The 21,325-nt window shown below is 39.7% G+C and overlaps 1 protein-coding gene across 1 annotated transcript in view; it reads left to right on the top strand.

The window, feature by feature from the left end:
• The window catches only part of ADAM12 (ADAM metallopeptidase domain 12), a 187,246-nt gene that overhangs the window by 113,261 nt on the left and 52,660 nt on the right, over positions 1-21,325 (top strand). The window contains exons 6-10 of the mRNA XM_076338142.1: positions 9,671-9,854; positions 14,238-14,303; positions 15,215-15,286; positions 16,992-17,161; positions 18,390-18,474. Of these exons, the coding sequence (XP_076194257.1) occupies positions 9,671-9,854; positions 14,238-14,303; positions 15,215-15,286; positions 16,992-17,161; positions 18,390-18,474 (577 nt within the window). The remainder of the gene's footprint in view (positions 1-9,670; positions 9,855-14,237; positions 14,304-15,214; positions 15,287-16,991; positions 17,162-18,389; positions 18,475-21,325) is intronic.

Genomic DNA, 21,325 nt, shown 5'->3' with positions numbered 1-21,325 from the left:
ACTGGTATTACAGCTTGAAAGAATAGTTATGGATAGGATAGGATAGGATAGGATAGGATAGGATAGGATAGGATAGGATTCTATGATTTACTGCACGTGATCCAGTCTGAAAAAATATGAAGATAAATAGGACACTTCAAAACTACTTCATGGCTTACTTTGCTGGCAACTTTACTGGTATTACAGCTTGAAAGAATAGTTATGGATAGGATAGGATAGGATAGGATAGGATAGGATAGGATAGGATAGGATAGGATAGGATAGGATGCTGTAGTTGCCCACCAACTTGCTGGAGTAGGGATTCTTGTTTTTCCATGGCATGATACCTGCTGCATGCAAGCTGCAGCGGTAAAGACATAAGACATCATGTGGCCATGGAGCCCCAGGTGAGGACAGTCCCTGGGGCAGCCGTTTCACTTGCAGCAACTGGTGGAAGGAGACTGGTCTCAGTCTGTTCCTGGCTTTGTGACAGTTTCTAAGTGAACTGGACAAATCCCTCTGTCTCAATTTCTCCATCTATGAAATTCATTTAATGATTCTTACCTACCCCATACAGCTGTTGCATGGGGCTAAAGTTTAAGTGCCTGAAAAACATCTAATGAAAGGAAGTGCAAGCTCTTAGCTCACTAAAATCTCAGAACACAAATATCATCCCACTCCTACTAGACAGGCACCTTGGGCATTGTTCCGGTTGTGGATAGGTAGGGACTGTGTCTTTTCCCCAGATTAGGAGAGTTCATTAAAAGACATGAAATTAGTCATAAAGAATAGGTTCCACATTTTAGCATGCTCTGAAGCCTTGAGTGCTCAGCAGTAGTCGAAGAAGCGAAAAGGATCATAGGAATTACTGAGACAGAAATAGAGGATAGAACAAAAACCCTCATCACCACTTTATAAATCCATAGTGCACTCACGTCTTGAATTCTGCATGCAGTTCTTGTTTTCCGCTCCCCATCCCCATCTCAGAAAAGGAAGCATTATATCCAGAAAAAGTACAGAGAAGGGCAAAAATTATGATCACAAGTGTGGAACAGCTTTTATCCAAGGAGAGAAAATAGACTAGGACTTGTCACTTTTGAAAGGAGGTGATGGAGAAAAGGGGTATGATGAAACGAGGTTGAATGTCATGCTGAAGAGGGGACAATTGCTGAATATTTTTTGTAACCCCCAAATTAAGAGACATCAAATGAAACTTTAGAGCAAAGGAAAGTACTTTTTTGTTCACCACATAATGAAGCTGTGGAGCTCACTGTCACAGGTGGGTGTCAATGTAAAAAATATCAGTAGATTCAAAAAAGATGAGACAATTTGGGGAGGAGAGCTGGGGGAGCCTCTCCAGGGCTGTCAAACCCAAAGATGTCCCTGACACTCATGCTTGTCAGAGCTGGGGGTACCAACTGGGGTGTGCTTGTTATGTTCTTATATCTTACCCCTAAGTATCTGCTGTTGGCCAGGGCCAGAGACAAGGTGCTGGACTGGATCAACCTTGCTCTGACCAAACACAACCATCAAGTTCTTACTTACAGTGCAGCCACATGGTTGAGCATTTGACATGTGTTATTAGCTTGTAAATATGACGTGATTAGTCTATGATGAGCTACAGGAAGAATAAAGTGTGAAATCTGCGAACTAAGACAGATTTGACTAGTTTCATTTTTCAGGCAGATAGAGGGGGTGAGATATAAAGATAAGTGAGAAGTAGACTCGGCTCTCTTATACACGGACACTCACGCATTCCAGCTATGTTACATTCTCTCAGACATAACATTCGAGTGCCTCACTTCACATAGGATTACAATGGCATAAATAGTTGGGTTGACACTGGTAGCTGCCTAAAATGCAGGTTAGAGGAGAATATAATCATGCCATAATCTGTATCCTGCTGGCTCCTCCGGAGGAAGAAGAGCTGAATGGCGGAGAGGAGACGGTAAATGCTGAATGCACGAAATGGGAACAATGGGTAATCAGGATTTCCGGCGCTGCCATCTGGATAAGAAAGCCAATTAGACTGTCAAAGCTTGTGGGAAGGTGAAGGTACGACAAAGTCAAGTTGTTTCCTTCCTGTCCTCAGAAAATACCCTTCTGTTTATCTAGCTTGGAGGCTCTTCAAGTTTTTAGCAAATAATTTTGGCCTGTAGCCACCACACACATCTTCTGTGATAAATTTGTATAGACTTGAATGATTTTTCCCCTATTACTTTCTCTGCAAGTGCGGAACCGAGCAAATACACACAAAAATGCAGCCTGAAATAGAGCACAATCTCAGTGGTCCAGGGGCTGGCAGAGGATGCTTGCACGGGGATGTGCAGCTACAAAGGCATCCCCAGTGATCTCTCTGGTGGGGGGAGCTTGAGAGGTCCTCTCAGAAATGCCTCAGTAGTTTAAGGATACAAATCTCACGGGAAGCCTTTTCTTTCTGAAACACCAAAATGCTCTCGAAAATCCTAAGAATCCCTGAGTTACTCAATTGCTAGATAATAAGCCCATTCACACATACAAAAAGTATTCAGTCATTGTCCAGCCTCATCAGTGACGGAAAGATGCTGTGTCCACAGTGACAGTGATGGGGATAAGGCCCCAGAATTGAATAGACAGTCATTTTTAATGGGATTAGATAGTTATGCTACATGAGGCCACCAATACTAGAGCCATCCATTTTTCAAATGGTCTGGCTGAACTCACTGCATGCCAGACAGAGTCAGCTGAAGAGGGATTTAAATATGACACTCCAGACATCAACTATTTAAAAAAGGAATGGAAGTAGGAAACCAGTGAGAAAAAAATTTAAATTCCTCATGACTCCTCAAGCATGATTTCCCCACAGAAGGGGAGATTTCATCCAAAAAAGAAGTTAGGAGAAAAACTCAGTTGAGAAAAGCACCGGTTTGGATGTGTGCTTTTTCTCCATACTTTCTGAAGAGCTTTTAGTTCATATAAACATCTTGCATGGTTTGTAATTTATCTGACCATGAAACTACTGGAGGTTTTTGAGCTTAGCGTTAGAAAGCATTCAGCTTCTGGGGTTTCATAGCTTCTTCATTCTGGCTGTTCAAGCAGAACAGCTCCTGGATCATGATCACCTCTGTGATCTGAGATGAACATTATGTCCATTCTTTGACAATTGTGTGCACACTGTCCCCAGGTGCACAGTAATCCCCCAGGCATCACTGCTACTGCTGGGACAAGCGTGATAGCTGATCTGTACCCGGCTGTTTGAGCTTGCCTCTTCTCCATCAAGTCTGTGTCTGACAGCACTTAATTTAAACAAAAAACAAAACTAAAACTAAAAATATTTTTATATATTTTGTGACTTGAAAAAGCATTCCATGAGCCTTAATGTGATGTGCAAGTTTGAATCAAGCCTTCTTTTATTGTTACACCGTTTGCTGCACAGTGCTATAGAATGTGCTCACTAAATTGGCACTGATGCCAACGTTTCCTTCCTTCTTTTTTCTCTGCTTTCCTCGGTCTGTCGTGTCACCTTCCCAGTTGAGCTCACGTGACACTTTCTTCGATAACACAATTGCTGTTTCTTGCAACCCAAATGCTGGACATAAAATTGCACTATCGCTTTCGATTCAAGTAACTCCTTTCTTACATTTCAGGCATCAAAGTTGCAGACCAATATGCATTCACTCTGGACAAATCTGTCTTGCACTGAGAAAGGATTAAGTGTGTGCTACAGTAGTCTCTGGGTATGACTACATTTTAGACACAGTGCTATAGAATATATTTTCAGGTTAATGAAAGGCATTGGCTGGAATAAGACGTATTTGACTAATGATGTGTCTGCATGAGAACACCTCTCCACTACTGCAATATGTAAAACCAATAATGCTGCTGCTTTAACCTCCCTTTGTGATGTTGCCCTTTGTTGATTTGGGTCAGACTTGTTATTTTAATGGAATCCTGATGTGCAATATAGTAGGATAATGGTATCACTTGGGTCTTGTGCGATGCTTTTCATCAATATATAATTATTGTCTGTGGTTACTAAAATTTACCCCATTTTAAAGGTGGGGAACTGATGCAGAAAGAGGTGAATTGCCTGTCCAAGGCTGCCCAGGGGCAGTGGTGGAGACAGGAGTACTTCTGTTTCTGGAGTCCAGCTCCCATTCTCTGTATTTCCCGGTCCTTTAAAGTTAAGAATGACCAAACAATTTGGAAAATATCTAAAGATCACCTAGCCCATTAGAAAAACAGTCCACAGATCATCTTGTTCATTTATCCCAATAGTATTAATCTGCAACTAATTAAAACAGACTAAAAGTGAAGTTTTCATTCACTACTTCATTTTTCTTCCTCTTTTGTTTGTTTGCCTGCTTACTTGCCTGGGAATTTGTTATACAAAGTCCTGAGAATGTAGAATTGATAAGAAAAATAAATAAAAATGCCCTATCACTTTACGGATCACCTTCTGCTATCATGCATGTTGAAAAACACTGCAGTGAGTAACTGCTGTACCTCCATCACGAGCATCATGAGAACAACACTCCAGGGCCGTAAGGCTCCAATTCTGTTACCTATTCACCTAAAACTCTCACTGAAAGAGGTGGTACAGCTGTGGGATCGGTCCCTTTACTTTTGAAGCTGTAGCATTAATTATAAAATGAAGGTCTTGTAGGTTTTTAGGTGGCACAGGAGTACTGTAGTCTTTTGCTGTGTCTTGGGCAGAGACAGACTTAATGTGAATATGTGGTGTGTAAGCCTGACAGCCCTCTATAGTCTAATTAATTTCTTACAAACTGAAAACATCTACATTCCTCTTCTAGTGGTAATAGAGCTTTTTATTATTATTATTGTTTAGAAATGAGTATAACTGAGCTTCATTAAAACCAAATGTTTAATTGCATTCATGGATATCAGATTTATTGATTTACTTAACTTTCCCTGTATAGTACAGCAGAATAATATATAACAGTTTCGTATAATGCTGTCCTAGCCAAGTTTTACTTCAGCATCACAATTTCTCAGACAAGTATGCGTTGATGGTTTATGTTGGCAGGGCCTTTGCTTCTGCTGACAAGTTGGAAAAGAAAAATCCCATTTATATTTTGAGATTTCCTAAAGCCTGTTGATTTATGAAATATGACTGGCCTTGCATTAGGTTTTGTTTTGGTTTTTCTTTTTAAGAGAAAAAAATATCACATTTGACTTTATCGACAATTTAAATAGTGGAATTATTCCATCAAATTGCATTTCTCTAATTGAGAGATTCCTGGCAAGTTAAGCAGCAATTAATAACAAATTAATTATTTGTTATGTTTCAATTTCTTTTTCTTTGAGATGGAGAGAGTTCTCCCATCATAGGCCATCTCATATATACATTCCCCATGTGTCCATATGGCATATAATGGCATAGAGTAGGCAAATACCAATGAGTCGTTCATGTTTAGAGCTGATTAGCAGCAATGTGGATGTGGTTTATTTGGTGCTGACCAGCAGACATGAGCAGGATTCAAACCCTGCTGAGAGGTAGCGTAAAATATTAGCTCAGGCTCAAGATCACACTGAAGCTGCTTCCAGTTGGCTTAGAGCCTGTGAACTGATGTCTGGACATGCTGTATGGTATAGATTTTTTTTTTCCTCCCTCTCTGCTACCAGTGACGAAAAGGACAGCCCAATAGTTTTAGATAGGGGTTGAACCGTGCCTTGTCTGTCCTGCCCAGCTCATTTGCAAGATCTTTCTGAATTCCCAGCATCAGTATAGTTTGGGACTGGGGAAAACACAGATGCCATGAATTAGATACCTGGAGACCAAAAAATGTATACTTTATATTGCATTTTTCCCAAATATTTATAAGCTTAGGAATTCTGGTAGTCTTTTGCCTGGTAGAGGTAATGGTAGAAATCCCACAGATTTTGGTAGAAGTTGGCCTTAAAGAATAGCCACTTCTTGAGTACCCACAGAGTTGCTGAAATCCCTTTGGGGTTCCTTGTATTATTTTTGGTTGGGAATCTGTAGCTTAATATACTATTTGCCACATTGAAAAACATTACATTGTTTAACATTAATGCCTCCTGAGAAATGGAAAAGTTGCACCATCTTGTTCTTTGGGGAACATAGGCTGACTCAGGAGTGTGGGAGAACCACGTTCAAGAGGAAGACGCAGAAATGGTGTAGGAGTAATAGAGGCTTTTTTGAAACACCTGACGAGAGTGGAAGGAAAAAGTAGTTATGGATTTATTTTATTTGCATCAAATTCTTACTACTGAATGACTGGTAGGTATTGTTCATCTAATTCTGCCACACCAAAAAAAGAAAGAAACCATAGCTTTTGACTAGTTACATTTTTAAGGTGCTGTGCTTGGCACCGATCGATGGGGGGAAAATGCAATTGTAGGAAAAGAAAATTAGTCAAAAACAGAGAGCTGGCCAAGAAAATTCATATTTGATACTCATTATCTTATTACAGATGGTCACAAGCCAAGTGCTGATATCCTGTAGGCAGCACTCAAAGGATAAGTGTGCATTAAATGAAAAGTATATTTTCCTTCATGCAGAAGCTACAGATTTTTTTTTACCATAGGGTTGCTTCGTATGCAAAGGTGGACCTGTTCATAAAGGCTCATGCTGTCCCTTGGGGTGGGAGTCTCAGTGGCAACTTGAATAGGCTGCCCTGGCTCCGGCATGCTCAATAGAAAACAAAATTAATCACTCTGGTATCTGATCATTTGTCCATATCCTCTGCAGCTAAAGAAATTGAGGGGTAAAGAAATGGTTATTTAGTTATTTTAGACAGTAGCTGGGTATACAAGGGGTACATTGGAAACCTGGCATTGACGTGGCATGTTTTGGCTATGAACTCTTGACAAGAAGATGCTGGCTTTAAAAAAAAAAAAAAAAGAGAGCTTTACCCAGTAAAAGGATACTACTAAGTCTCTCCCTTTCTAGTGTGAATAATTAAAGAAAATTCTTTAAGTCTATATTTTTTTTAAGTCCGTGTTCTAAGCAGGATAAAGTTTAACATTAAAAAGAAAACCTTTCATGGTTTTATGTTGGTTTTGAGTTGTCAGTAAAGGGAGATGGTCAGGCTGGCCCATTTCAAACAGTGACTAATGGACTTCTGCCTCTATTGCTGGTTCCAGCTGCGTCCAAAATTAAATGATTAATTGCACAAGGGAAAGACAACAAACCATATTTGATTGTGCTGATTACAGAGTTGCTGATTATCGGAGTAAAGGGAATATGTTGTCCTAGTTTCCTAAATTCTTCAAGGAGTAAGACAGATCTGAAAATAATTCAGAACTGTAGGGTGTAAGGTTACTCAAATCATGGGATGACCTGCTCGGAGGTTTCTAATATGTCATGCATGCTATAGTGTATCCTAGCTGTAGCTGCAAGGGTTGCTGTGATAAATCAGTCCTGCTTTTCCAACTGTGATCCATCATACCCAGCATGCCTGTGTGATGGGTAAATAATATATCTTACCTGATTTGCCAAGAGTACTAAGGAAGCTACAAATGAATTATCAGACCCTGATTCTTGGTTCAGATCAGTAAAGCAGGCTCCTGGAAATGCTGTTGCACAGCCTTTTTAATATCATGGGTTTCCAGTCTTTTTTTTTTCTCTTGGACTTCTAGCTGTTCCAGTTAACAGTAAAATGGTCATCTGTTGGCATGGCTGAACTGATGTTAGTGATGTTTTGTAGCAAAACTGTGCAGGCAGCTTGGAATTAAAATTTCAGTTAACTGGTTAGGAGGCCAAAGACTTTGAGTTTCTTCATCATATCCTGCTAAGAATAGAATAGCTAGGGCAGCTTTTTCCTAATAATTTTACTTTTTATTTTTAAATCAGTCTTTATGGTGTCATTAACCTGCTTCTGGGTCCTTCCTCTTTTTCCTTTTTTTCTTTTTTTAGCTTTCTGCAGAAGAATTGTATAGACACCCGTATCGGTCTCACAGTGGCTGTAGTATCTTACCTTTTTTGCAGTACAGACAGAAATAAAAAGAGCAGACACTTCCTATGCACCAAAAAGACATATTAATAAAATACAGCCAGCTTTGGGCTGAAAACTACTGCTGTTTAATAGCATATATAGACAGTATAGAGCAGTTTAGAGGACGAGTTGAGGAAGAATGCCTTGACCAATTAAAAGTTTCATGGAATTCCAGGTAGGTAGATTGTAATTATTGCTGCTGAACCTTTGCCAGTGCTTAGGGATTAATGCCTTCATAATTTAAAGACAATGAAGAAATTAGTAATGCAGTGCACTATTCAGTGTAGTGTCTAATTGATGAATGCTTACAATATCCCATAAGCAAATTCTTATCCCTAGTTTAGAGAAGAGAAATGGGTTTTAAAGGGTGCCTTTCTCTGGTCACACAGTTACCCAACAAAACCTGATGTCGAGCTTGATGTAGGAATTATCTATGACCCTCCTGTGTGGTTGGCAGTATGTGCTCAGGATGCAAGTTAGACACTTGCAAGTTAGACACAGAATATTAAATTCCTTTCTCTTACAGTAACTTCTACCTGAGCCCTGTCTGTAAACCTACTTCATGCCTTCCTATGCTGTGCCAGTCCTGATGTACAGTAGAGCAGTCTTCTTACTCTGTGGTCCTACAGTTGCAGTTATAATTACTAATTCCAGCAGTATTGTTGATCATCCTACTTTATGCCATACAGTACCAGAAATCCTATTCCAGCATGCACAGACCATGGACACCCATACCACACTACCTGTATTTCTTGTGCTGAGCTGAAAGAGCAGCCTTATGCCAGCAGCTTCCTCAGCAGGAGGAACTGGAAAGATATTCAACCTTTTGTCGACTTTGGTTTACTGCAGCAGCTCAGAATAATTGGACAGGACCAACACAAGAACCCAAGCATGGTTTTTATTTGATGACTTGTCTGGAGTATACAGGGAGAGCGGTGTTTGGTTAGGAGGCAGCACATGAAGCCCAGAATTGGCTGTGTGTCCTAGGTTCTTCCACATGTTTCCTGGAGCAAGGTGTTGTATCTCTTCCTAAACCCCTCTTTCCTCTTTTCATACTGTAGCTTAAAGTAGTGCAGATTTTCATTGATGGAAAATCTGAGATCCTCAGAGAGCAGGTGGTATTGCTGTAGAAATTATTACTTTGGGTAGTAAAATGAGTTAAGCAGGAATCCACTGCTTAATATATCTGAGCTTCATTTTGCTGCCCCACTGTGCAATATTTAATAATCCATTTTGATACTGCAATGCCTCTTTCATCTGGCAGAATTGATGCTTGCTTCAGCATTTGGTTTAAAAGGTATAATGCACGCTGCAGATCATAATGAATACTTTCACTCTGTACCTTTTCTTACAAAAGCATTTCACCATGCTTCTGTTCATTACTGTTTGCCATGGGTCCTCAGAAGCACACACATTGTGACTCCACTCAGCAATGGCAATGCATCACTGGCAGAATGGAAAACACGTAAAACACAAATACAATTTTGCTCTACAGTACAGCACTTCAAACGAGGAAAATTTTCTTTGAGCCACTGCTTCTTTTAAAGTATAGTGTGCTGCAGTGACAAATACACAGCTTTGATGTTTCCTGCTCCACTCGACCATGGCATTGTAAATCAGTGTTTTGCTTTTTCATACTCTGTCATTAAAATCTGTTGTAACTTTGTTGTAGACAAACATACGTTAGCTCTTGAAAACCATAGATCTTACTCTGTTCTCTTCTGGAGCAGGGGAATTATTGTATTTGAAAACAAAAGCTACATTCTGGAGCCATTAGAAGGTGCTACAAGTGAACACAAGATCTACCGAGCAGAGAGTTTGAAAATAGCCCCGGGATCTTGTGGCCACCAGCTGGACATCTCTGCCATGAGAGCTGATGACAATGACACATCACACCATTCTCAAGCTGGCAGGGTAGGTGGATGATGCACTTTTATTTTCTGGTTTGCTGAGTACATCTCCGGTAGCATTTCCATATTACTGCCTACCATAACTCTTTGTTACAAAGCGTCCCTACTGAGCAAATCATTAAACCATATAGTCAACTTCTGTTGACATCATGTGCTTAAGTGCATGCTTAAAATTAAGCATATACTTACATGATTTGCTAAAGCTTTATTACTTTTCCTTGATACTACATGCATAATTTGCTTTTTACTTTCTTTTTGATAATTAGATGGCACAGAAAAGTTTATGGTTTCATATTATGGTAATGTATTTTGGTTCATGTACGATTATAGCCAGAATTTAAGACCCCATAAGAACACTGAGCAATGTCTGGAAAAGTTCTTGCCCACCCAAGATGGAAGAGAACATGATAGCTGTGACACTTTGCTAATATTAGGTTTTGAACCTTTACATTCTAGTAGGAAAGTATCTTATGCAGGCAAAACAAATTCTCACTATATTATTCTACAGATGTATTACTGTAGTTGTTTTTATGTAGGAAGAAATGCAATTAATGTGAAATGCATCTAGCTAATGGAAACTGTAGAAAATTAAATGAGCTAAAAATCGGGAAGAGGAAATACTGTAATAAGTTCATCTGCGTATTGGACGAGGATTGTAGAAAAGACTGGTTTAGGTGTTCAGAAATTATACAATGATACAAATCTGCCCTCAACATTTATTAAATGTCACATATTGGGATTTATACTTGCATGTACTACTAAGCCTTTGCATCAGATTAATTGTTAAGGAAAGCAACCTAAATGGCATCCCTACATATTATTTATGTAGTGGAATTAAGTTATTTTACATTTTAGGAATATTAAATATTACATCCAATGCATTAGCCTTTGCATATACCATTTTATGGGCTAAGTGTATTTCTAAAAATGTGTGTAGGTTGCAAACATTGGGAAAGTACTTTTCACAACTTCATTAAGGTTTCCCCAAAATCTTCGTGACTTTTGACTTAATTTCACTGAAGTAATCAATGTAACACTAGAAAACTGAAATAAAATGTGTGCATACAACTAGCTGATACAATCAAAGCAATTTTACTATTACCCTCACGGTTCTCACATTTTGTGGATGGCTTCAACTATGTGCCAGAATTCACCTTAAATATCTTTAAAATATTTTTGCTGTGGTTCAGTAGAGATAATTATAAAACTGTCAACAGTCACATCATATGGATAGGTACAATAGGCATAATGAATATGTTGGATACACTTCTAATGTATGAATTTTGAAAGTTGTCAAATGTAATGTGTACAGTGAGTTTTCACATTTCAATGTTGTCATCCGCTAAGTAGACTGTCAGGATATACTGAATAAAGATGACCTGCAAAGTATGGAGGCATAAGGCTGCTCCAAATTACACTGGGTGACAAAAGCAAGCAGAAATCTAGTCTCAGGTTCAGGGCATGATTAAAATTTTTGGTTTCTTGACAGGTTTGGGGGGAGCTTTTTGTTTGTTTTTTTCCCCTGACCCTTCACTCAACTGCCTACACTAAATTCTTATTGAGCAGAGCTGAACTGTGAGATCAATGTATCACAAAGTTAGACTAGCCTTTGAGTTAAATTTAAATACAAATGAATGATGGGACAAACAGTAGACTCAGCTTCCCAGATCCAAACATGAGATTTAATAGAGCAAGTCAGGTAATGTAGCGGATGTGTGCAGACACGTTTTGCCCCATTGCAGCTGGGTCTCTAGAAATACTGGGTCATTTCATAACTCAGTGGACCCTCAAATTGCAGCAGGGAGTGTATTTTCCAGTTGAGCTCCATTGAGATAGGATCCTACAGAAAGCAAGCCTGATGTGCAAGACAGCCCCTACAGTATGGCTTTTTCTCTGTAGCCACACAAAAAAGCCATTTTGGTGGTGCTGGTGGATTACAGGTCAGGGGCAAGTGGATCACAGAGAAAGAGGCTGCAACATTGCAGTGTGAATCCAAGCCATGCCAATTCCCAGGCAGGGGAGCATGAGGAAGGGCCACAGCAGCATGGGACAGCAGTTTTGTGATAGGATCAGGTGTGGTAGAAGCAGGGGAGAAAGACAACAGTCAGTGGAACAAAGCATATTGTCTCCCATCGTGTGTATTTATCATGGCTGTATTATTGACTCTTCATTTTAATTCTGAAGGATTAACTCAGGCAATGGATTGTGCGTTGATACAGTTGGCTGCAGAAAGCAAGCTGAAAGAAGTCATAATTAGGTATATTTTATAAATAAATATTGTATCCAAGGAATGCACATAGCCTTTGGGCAAATCACAGGAATGGATTCGTTATGCAAGTCAGTCACCAGAGGTTTACATGATTATACCCTGCTAGCCAGTTTCTCTCAGGCTAACTCTCTCCAGTCCAAACAGTTTTACTCTTGGTAAAAAGTAAATGGTTTAAACTGACTGATGTAACAGATCTCTTCTTATATCTTTGTACCTGGATTTTCATGTCTCATCTTTTACTCTTCATTTGGAAGAAGAGTAAAGGCACCTTGGGGGTACATCTCTGATCAGGACCACATAGTAAATTTCAGATTTATGTTAGACTTTTAGTGTCTGAGATATCAGTTCCATCACAAACAACACCCACGTGGTCATTTGCCCTATGTGGCATCTCACTCACATCTGATATATTTTGCAGGGAGGTAAATCGAGCTCTGCCAGAGCACTGTAGGTTCTGCTGAAGTCTACTGAGACATGGCAGGCCCTTTGTATTGCATCCACTGCTGTTCCAGGAGCAGCAGGAGGGAACATGCTGAGTACTTGGTGTTCTGGTTTCCAGCCGACATATCACCAGGCACTGCTGATGACCTGTGTGGCAGACAAGGCACGGGCATGTGCACCAAGTCTATGCACACACCATGACCCCATGGTGGTGACAGTTGCCTCCAGTAGAACACATGAAGGTGACAGAGAACCCCAATACCAGGAGAGGTTGTAGGAATATCTACCTCAGCTCACTTGCCAGACCCCCTAATAAGTGTAATCCTGTGAAGTGTTTTTATCATTGATGTTTAGTTCATTAATGATAGCTTTTACTGCTTTCTCAGTTTATAAATACTGTCCGAATGGAACTTAACTATTTTCCAGTTACTGTAGTTTGAAGCCTGTGTAACACTATTAAATATGAGTTTGAAAGTCAGAGTTGCTAAAGGTTACATCTGTCACTTTCCTCTAAACACAACGCTTCTTGCAAAACATTCAAAATCATTAATCTGCAGATAACAAAGAGGAGCACTTTGGTAATGTGAAGAAAACTTTGTGAAATTTGGCTGGAAGGTGATGTCCAGCACTGACTTAGCTTAGGGGAACACACAGTTTGCCTTGGAACAGTTTGCTTTGGAAAGCTTTAGTCATGTTTTAGGTTATAGAGCATTGGTTTAGTTCAAGACATCATGGTCATTAGTAAGTCATACATCTGCTTAAGCTCCTTAAGTTCTGGCATGAAGATCAGATATGCTGCTGAGACCTCTTTTCCCTAATTGTCTTATTCCAGAAAAAAGGGAGGAATGATAGAATAGGTGCTCAGCTGCTGTAAATCACAGAACTTCTACAGGCATTAATAGGTCACTTGAGTTTAGGGTAGCAGAGGAGCTGTGCTGTGATTAGTACTGTTACAAAATCATTTAATTTTCTTCAGTGATCTTTTTGCAACTAAGGATTATTATTCTTTTAGACCTGCATTTAGAACTGCAAGTAGTGTGACCAGCTGTTTTATGTGAATATACAGATACAAAACTAAGTGTATGCCTTCCGTTTTTAGAGTATTAGTTTGCTTCCCCAGACACTTACAGTTCATTCCGTTTTTTCTCTGTGGTTTTTGTTCTTGGGTTTTTCTTCCTACATAATTTATCAGTTGACCACTTGATCTCTTCTCTGCTTCACTCAATATCCCTTTATCTCATTTTTCTTAGTAGCCAGTTCGTCTATTGTGTGAAATGTTTGCTAAAAGTCATCTCATCATTTCTTTAAACGTGACTTGGAAATAGCAAAGGTCTTTCTGCTAGAGATTATATTCTCCTGCGAGGAAAGGTAACTCAAACATTTCAACTGCAAAAAGCTGAAAGGTTGAGAGAGACTTTGCACCACTTTCCTGCTTGCTGTGATCAAACCCTGGGGTTTTCTTTTTTAAGTATCATGTAGACTGTTTCTGTTGTAGTAGGTAAAAGGAAAACTTCCATGAGGAGAAGGAATACAATAAAAATTTGTATGTAGTGAAATCTTTGGAAGTCTGAGATGCTGTGCATCTCCTCTTGCAAGCACTTTGTTGGACTGAGGCAGAGCTGATTCCAAGGGTCACTTATTGCAAAAAGAAAATACTATTTTCATCTTTTTTGGCAGTACAAGAGGGAGACTCTGAAGACAACGAAGTATGTGGAGCTTGTTATTGTAGCAGATAATCGTGAGGTAAGAAACTTAAAACTAAAAAGTTATGGGAAGTATGGGTAGGAAACGGGTAGCTCAGTTCAGTTACCATGGTGTTGCAAGTAATGTGCTTCAGACAGTAATGTGATGGTTTTCAAAAGTAAAGCCTCTTCCCTAATTAGGGCTAAGCAATGGAAGGCACTATTAAGATAGGACTACACTGATAGTCAATTATAAAATTTCTTGCAATACTTCATAAGGAATTTGACTCTCAAATAACTGGGATATCTGGCAGTAATTGAAGAAGAGGCAAATACAAATTCACTGCCCAGGATCTCCTTGAGCTAGTTAAACCTTCATTGCTGTTGACTCTGCCCTCGGTGGGACCATCACTGTTTGGACGACACGGTAGGATCCTGCACTTGCTTTTGAAGGAGTACTTTACCATCACATTGCATAAAGCACGACTGCCTTCCTGACGGTTTGCAATGAGAGCTTCAAAGCAAGTAACCAGGACTGGCTGTAGAAATGTTCCAGTGAGTTGAATGGCAGCCAAAGATCTAAATCTTGGTTTGAATTATTTTGCTACTTACATTTTTTTTTTGTTTCCTTGAACACTGCTAGTTAGGGAATTACAATCACTCTGCTGCAAGAGCCGAAAGAGCTAACAGAAGAGCCTTTTCTTTTTCACAAAACATCAGTCCCTGAAAGATCCCTATGCAAGACTTAGGGATTTTAAAACCTTTTTGTGAGAACCAAAATCCTATCCTACAGCCTGTGCTTATTCTGAGGCAGACCATGGTCCCATGAAGCCAACAGCAGTCTGCCGATGGCCTTTGGTTGCACTGTGTAATTCCCAAAGATCACTGACAATGCTGGCAGAGTAAGGTGGCTCTTGGGGGGAAACTCTATGATATTTGTGCTGCTAGTACATTGACCCTTTACATTCCAAGTTTCAGAGACAAGGCAAGGATGTGGAAAAAATTAAGCAAAGGCTGATAGAAATTGCGAACTATGTTGATAAGGTAAGAACATGAGCATTTCACTTTTTCCAAACTTACTACACTTTCTGAAGGATGTTGATGTGAAATCTTATGTTTCTTCTACTAGTAAATTAAGAAAGCCACCATGCTCAGATCAGCAGCTTTCACAACCTTTGCCACATCTCCTTATCCATCCACCTTTTCAAGGAGCTAACCCTGCTGTTTCCCTAATTCTCCAGTATTTCAGAGCAATGCTTCTCTCCAACCAGCAGAACTAAAAAGCAAACAAACCTTTCGTATGCCCTTCAACATAGTAAGCTGTGAGCTCTGCTGTGCTATATATCGGATGCATATATCTGTGGAAGCACTATTCCTAAGGAGATGTACAATTTATCCCTAGGATTTTATTAACCTGGGAAGAGAATGGGGATATGGAACAGCCCATAGAAAAAGGATTATTTTGAGGAGGAATTTGGAGAACAAAGTCCTTTGCAGCAGCAAGGGATGTTCCAATTGCAAGGCCAACAAAGGGCCTGTGAAGACACGGTCAATAAGATATATAGCCCAAGGAAGATGGCAGAATTAAAAATATGCAGTGCCTAAGGAAGCAGAAGTTGATGGCCAAGTGAGAGCAGTATATTTGGATTTTTTTGTATTTGAAGTAATTTCTTGACAATAACAATAAACGCTAAGAGTCCTCTACAGTGTTTTTTGAACAAATTAAAGGGTTTTTTTGTTGTGCTGTATGACCAGAAAAAATTAGGAGTCCAGTAGTGAAATTATAACTGAGGGAGTCTTAATTTAGCTGAGAACTTATCAAGTGATACTTCAAGGGTAATAACTCAAGGAGAAGCATTCTTGATTAAAACCAAGCTGCTGAAGACACCTCCACCTCTTCCATAATTGTCTTGCTGACTTATTACTGGAGGACAGGTGTTTATATGTTACCTGCTCAAAATTGATTTTTCACGTTATAATATATTTATGTTTCATGCTTAATTTATGCTCAGCAAATGCCAATGTTATCCAAATGGCTGTAATGCATATAAACAAGACAAAGATCTAGTATATGTTTTTCTCAGAGTGTCAGCCAAATCTGGACTTGATCGATTCTTGAATCCTTCACATTAGTCTCACATTAGAATTGTTATTTCTGCTCCATTGCTAATGCTGCTCCGGCTCCCCTCTTGTAGCAACTGTGCCATTTACCAGTGGGATAATAGTGTATGTAGTCCACAGTGCTAAAATAATTTGTTTTTATCTGCTGTGAGCAAGACTCGATGACTCTAGCTAAACTTTCAGTTACTATTTTGAACCACAACCATAGTACAGCACAGCTGCCTCTACCTCTTGAATTGCATTGGTGCTAGTGATAGAGGGCAGCCATGGAGAGAGTCATCTGCCATTACAAGTTTGTTCAGAAGTGAAGGACATGTGGAGGTAGTTGCAGCGTTTCATCTTGAAGGAAGATACCAAACTTGGGTGGGACATAGAGAAGTAGCATATCTCTGGATGTCTTTGAATGCCTTATGGGTATTTAGTCAGGTCAGAACTGTTTTCTGTAAGTCATGGAAATATTTTGTCTGAGTCAGTCCTGCCAGGTGTTCACTTTTGCCCTGGAGAAGAGGTCATTTAAGCCTCTGCAAGAAAGATTCATATGCACATTATGCTTCTGTAGAAATATTCTAATCCAATGTGTTCTAAAGTGGGTTTTAGAGACATGTTTCTACTTTTCTTTTCTCATTAGTTCTATAGGCCACTAAATATTCGAGTAGCCCTGGTCGGAGTGGAAGTATGGAATGACATGGATAAGTGCTCTATTTCTCAAGACCCTTTCACCAGCCTCCATGAGTTTCTGGACTGGAGAAAGCTAAAACTGCTACCTCGTAAACCCCATGACAATGCACAGCTGATAAGGTAGACTTGACACTATATTTAATATCGGTTGGGATTTCAGTGATTTGAGAATAACTGTACTGAATTCTTCCCCAATTGCCAAGCTGTTGGGAGGTACATCTGTGCTCCTGAGGGTTTGTCTTTCCCCTCTGCAAACATCAAACATAAAAGCCTTTTGCAGAGCCCTTCAGCAGATGCTTCAGCTTAATTTCCTTCCACAGTTCTGCAATAGCTCTGTTACTTGTAGGCCTTTCCTGAATGCAACTCATGTAGAAGTGTAGATGTGTAATAAGCTGATAAATACTTAGGGTATGAATTTACAAGCGGTTTAAGCTGGTCTCAGTCTAAATTGTCACTGAAAAAGGTAGTCCTGCCCTCACCCCAAAAGTAGAGCTAAGGGGCCACTATGTGAAGCCTGTTTGTTAGTAGAAAGACCTTGGTAAACTTTAAAATGCAGTCTAAATTGGGCAATTCGTTTGCATTTGTGACTTAAAAATTAAATCATACACATCTTTTACCCTGCTGCTGTTTCCTGGATTAAAGTAATTGAGTAAACATGCTCAAAGTAAAAGCACTTTTAAAAAAAAAAAAGTGAATAAGAGAAACACCTCTTTCTTGAACCAGATATCAATTTGATTAATGAACCATTCTTTATACTATACAGATAAACATACCTGACATCTTATTAATTAAAAGGAGCTCTTTACTCATTATGTAGATATTCTTACATTATCTGTGTAAGAATAGAGTGAGCCCTTCCAAACTGTCCCTCATGAGATATTTGATTACTCTCTATGTATAATATATGTATGTATACTATGTAATACTTTGTTTGGAATGATTACATTCTAGGCTGTGTATTACAACAAGTAGCATATAAACTTCCCACTGCATTAAAATACCGTTCTTTGAGCTAGAGACATTATTTTTTTGTTTGTATTTCTATTCCCAACTTCAGTCAGGGAAAAAGGAAAGGAAAGAAGGGTCCTGTTACAGTAGTAAACCCAAAAGACGGTGATCAAATGGATCTTTCTCGTAGCAGAGATGCTGTCATTGTCAGTTCGGCAAGTCAACATGACTAATCTGTGCTTTTCATTGTTTTAAACCTGCAAATGTCTGGAGCTGACACATTTGAAATGGGATCTTTGTTTGAGATGGGCAGAAATACAGGACTGAAAATAATAGGGCGGTGTCTTGGCACTGCATGGTGATTCTGTGATTCTTCTTCTCCTTTCCCACCCTCCTGCAGCGGGGTGTACTTCCAAGGGACTACCATTGGCATGGCACCCATAATGAGCATGTGCACTGCAGAGCAGTCTGGAGGGGTCGTCATGGTAAGTGGTAAAAGCACGAGACAAAACTGGCCCAACTGGTGCAACACAATCTCAAGTATTGTAGTACTGTATTCTGTACTAGAACATCAGCCCCATTTTTCCCATTTTCAGTTTCAATATTATCTATATCTACATGCATATTGCTTGTAAATGATAGTTTCCATAGTGAAAAACATCAAATTATTGCGTTAAAATATAGCATGATGTCTTTGCAAGAATCCTCTACTCCTAATTATCATTAAATCAGGTGCTGAGGTGCTGTGAGGGATGAGAACCAGAAGATGTATTTGTTATGCACTTGGGTATACTAGCGTTACAGGCAACAGCAGTCTATCCTGAATCTTTTAGTATATTGATTTTATTCTGTATTTACAGAGTTTCCTGTATAAGGCCTTATTTTCCGTCTTTGCAGCACAGTGGTTTTATTACATTGCCAGACAACAAGAAAAAACAACAGAAGCATTTATTCTACCTGAGCCTCTCTCAGAGATATATTACTGGTAATGCTGTTGTTAGATGCTAGACATGATGAACATACAAGTAAACATCTTAGCCAATTTCTGGAAGTTGTTCTGGAATATTTTCTTTCAGAATTTTTTTCTTTTTTTAATTTTTAACTGTTTTGTGCAAAAGCCGGGGAAAGAAGTTTTGCGTTAACTAAACTTTGCAATAGAAGTACTTTAAATAAAATTAGATGTGGACTCCCAGAGCTTGCAGGCCACTAGCAGGCTCAGCTGGTGACCTCAGAGCTTAACTCCAGAGCAGAAAGCCAGGGAGCCCTAAAACCTCTCAGATGTTCTCTGAGTTCAGCCTGCACATGCTGAAAACCTTTGTGTTTCCTACAGCTTTGTCTAGATTTCCAGCACCTTAGGTGATGTGGTGGTTCTCTCCAGTTCTGCTGGACACCTCAGCTGCAGATCCCTACATAAATGAGGTGGGAGCTCAGGAATGCACAATGTTCAGAGTTTGCATGATCTCAAAGCTCCCAGTCCTTCAAAGCTTCATGGAGCTAACCTGGAGCCTGGGACACTGAGGCTTTTGCTTCAGGACAATCCATGTAGGGGGTAATCCCAGAGATACAGCCCCTTGAAGCCCCTGCATTTCCTTCCTTCTTAACTAGCGTGCAAGATGAGGTTGGTCCACAATGCAGGACTCCTTTGTGGTCTCTTGGACAAGTAGGCAAGAAGCCAAGCTGGGGTGATGTGTGCATTCGTGGAAGATGATGTATAGATGGTTCAGACTGGGAGGATTTACGAGGTGAGCAGGGAAGCTGAGGTATAGGAAAGAGTGGGAAAGAACAACCAAATCACATAATTTGGAGAAATTCATGTCAAAATTGTAGAAGAGACAAAGGCTTCAGTCTCTTGGTAGCTTTAGACGCTTTAGAACCTGAGTCTCTAATTGGTGTTTGTTACAGCTTTTCACTGGGTACCTGGGGGATAGGTACAAAAGGAAAAGGAGGAAAAGAGGAAAAAAAGCTGTAGGAGCCTCCCAGTGCACTTCCAAATCTTGGCAAAAGTATACATGAGGCAGACAGCCCCATGGTATCCATTTCACCCTCAAGCCAGCAGTCACTGCTTTGGCTTTATCTGCAGTCAGAGATGCCCTTAATGATGACTTTTTTGTCCTTTTAATTTTTAGCATAAGCTTTAAAAAACGCTACAGTGTGTTTTACTGGAAAGTCAGTCCTCTTTGCTCTGGAAACTGTCATTTTAAACAGAAAAAACAAAAAATATTTCATTCCAATAACAAGAAAACAAGAATCAGCATTTCTTTAAAATGCTCTCAGGACTCTGACAGAGAAGAGACTGATTTATATGTCCAGGAGAAACCCTGTGGGCCAGGCTGCAGCTTCAGTTGTGCAGGGGAGTGTGATGTTTCCCGGAGACTCCCACCTTCAGTGACCTGAAACTTTTGAGGTGCAAATTAACCCGAGGCCTGCACAGCATAACTAGAAATGTTTTCCAGTTCTTTAAGCAAATCCTCAAAAAGGAGCCAAATCCAAAACAAGCAAACACTCACCCCCAAAACCCAAATGGGCAGCTGTCCAACCTTCCCCCCCAGCTAACAAAGGCTAATTCAGGTGTATACAAAAAAAGTTTTTATATATACCAGTACCTACAGAAGAAAGCTCTAGATTTGGAAGATATGCAAGTGGAAGAATGAATAACCGTTAACCTGGGAGGCTATAGTGCTCAAATGTTCCAACATGGGGCAACTGAACATTTGGCCATCCTTATAATTCAGCCAACCTCTTACCCATCCCACCCCGAGCACTCAATACCAAAAAGCTCCCACACTCTCAAAACTGATCTGAAAGAAGAGGCAATAGAGAGATTGCATGAGAAATAACATTTGAATACAAAAACTGGAGTCATCCTTGTATGATCTGATTTTCCTGACTGTTTTTGCAGTTAGCAATAACAAGAAAACAAGCTCTACTATATGATCTAAATTCCTCTGCCATGCCGCTCTGAGAGCCTGCCCCTCTCTACTTTTATACAGGGCTGAATACTCTCAGTGGTAGGTGACACCCTGTCTCCCACAAATTTTAAGAGAAACTCAAAGTAGAGAAAGCAGGCATCTGAGTATGAGAAGCTTTTGGTGTATCAAGAGCATTATAATTTTATTTTACTGTGGTGGTTCTGATGTGATGTAGAAAGACCAAACAAAAGTTGACATTAAAGCAAGTCTTTGACACATAATTCAATCTTCATTCTATTTCAGAATATTGCCCACTAAATTCATGGATTTAAAAGTAAAATATTGCTGTGTTGCTGTAATGTAATGTAGCGTTCTCATGTCAGATTTCTATCGGCTTTATTGGGAAGTTAGGCTAAAGGACAAGTGT

This window comes from Aptenodytes patagonicus, chromosome 5 (assembly GCF_965638725.1).
Source record: "Aptenodytes patagonicus chromosome 5, bAptPat1.pri.cur, whole genome shotgun sequence".
In the NCBI taxonomy this organism is placed as follows: Eukaryota; Metazoa; Chordata; class Aves; order Sphenisciformes; family Spheniscidae; genus Aptenodytes; species Aptenodytes patagonicus.
Note: the sequence above shows the minus strand (reverse complement) of the source record. Positions and strands in the feature narration are given on the sequence as shown.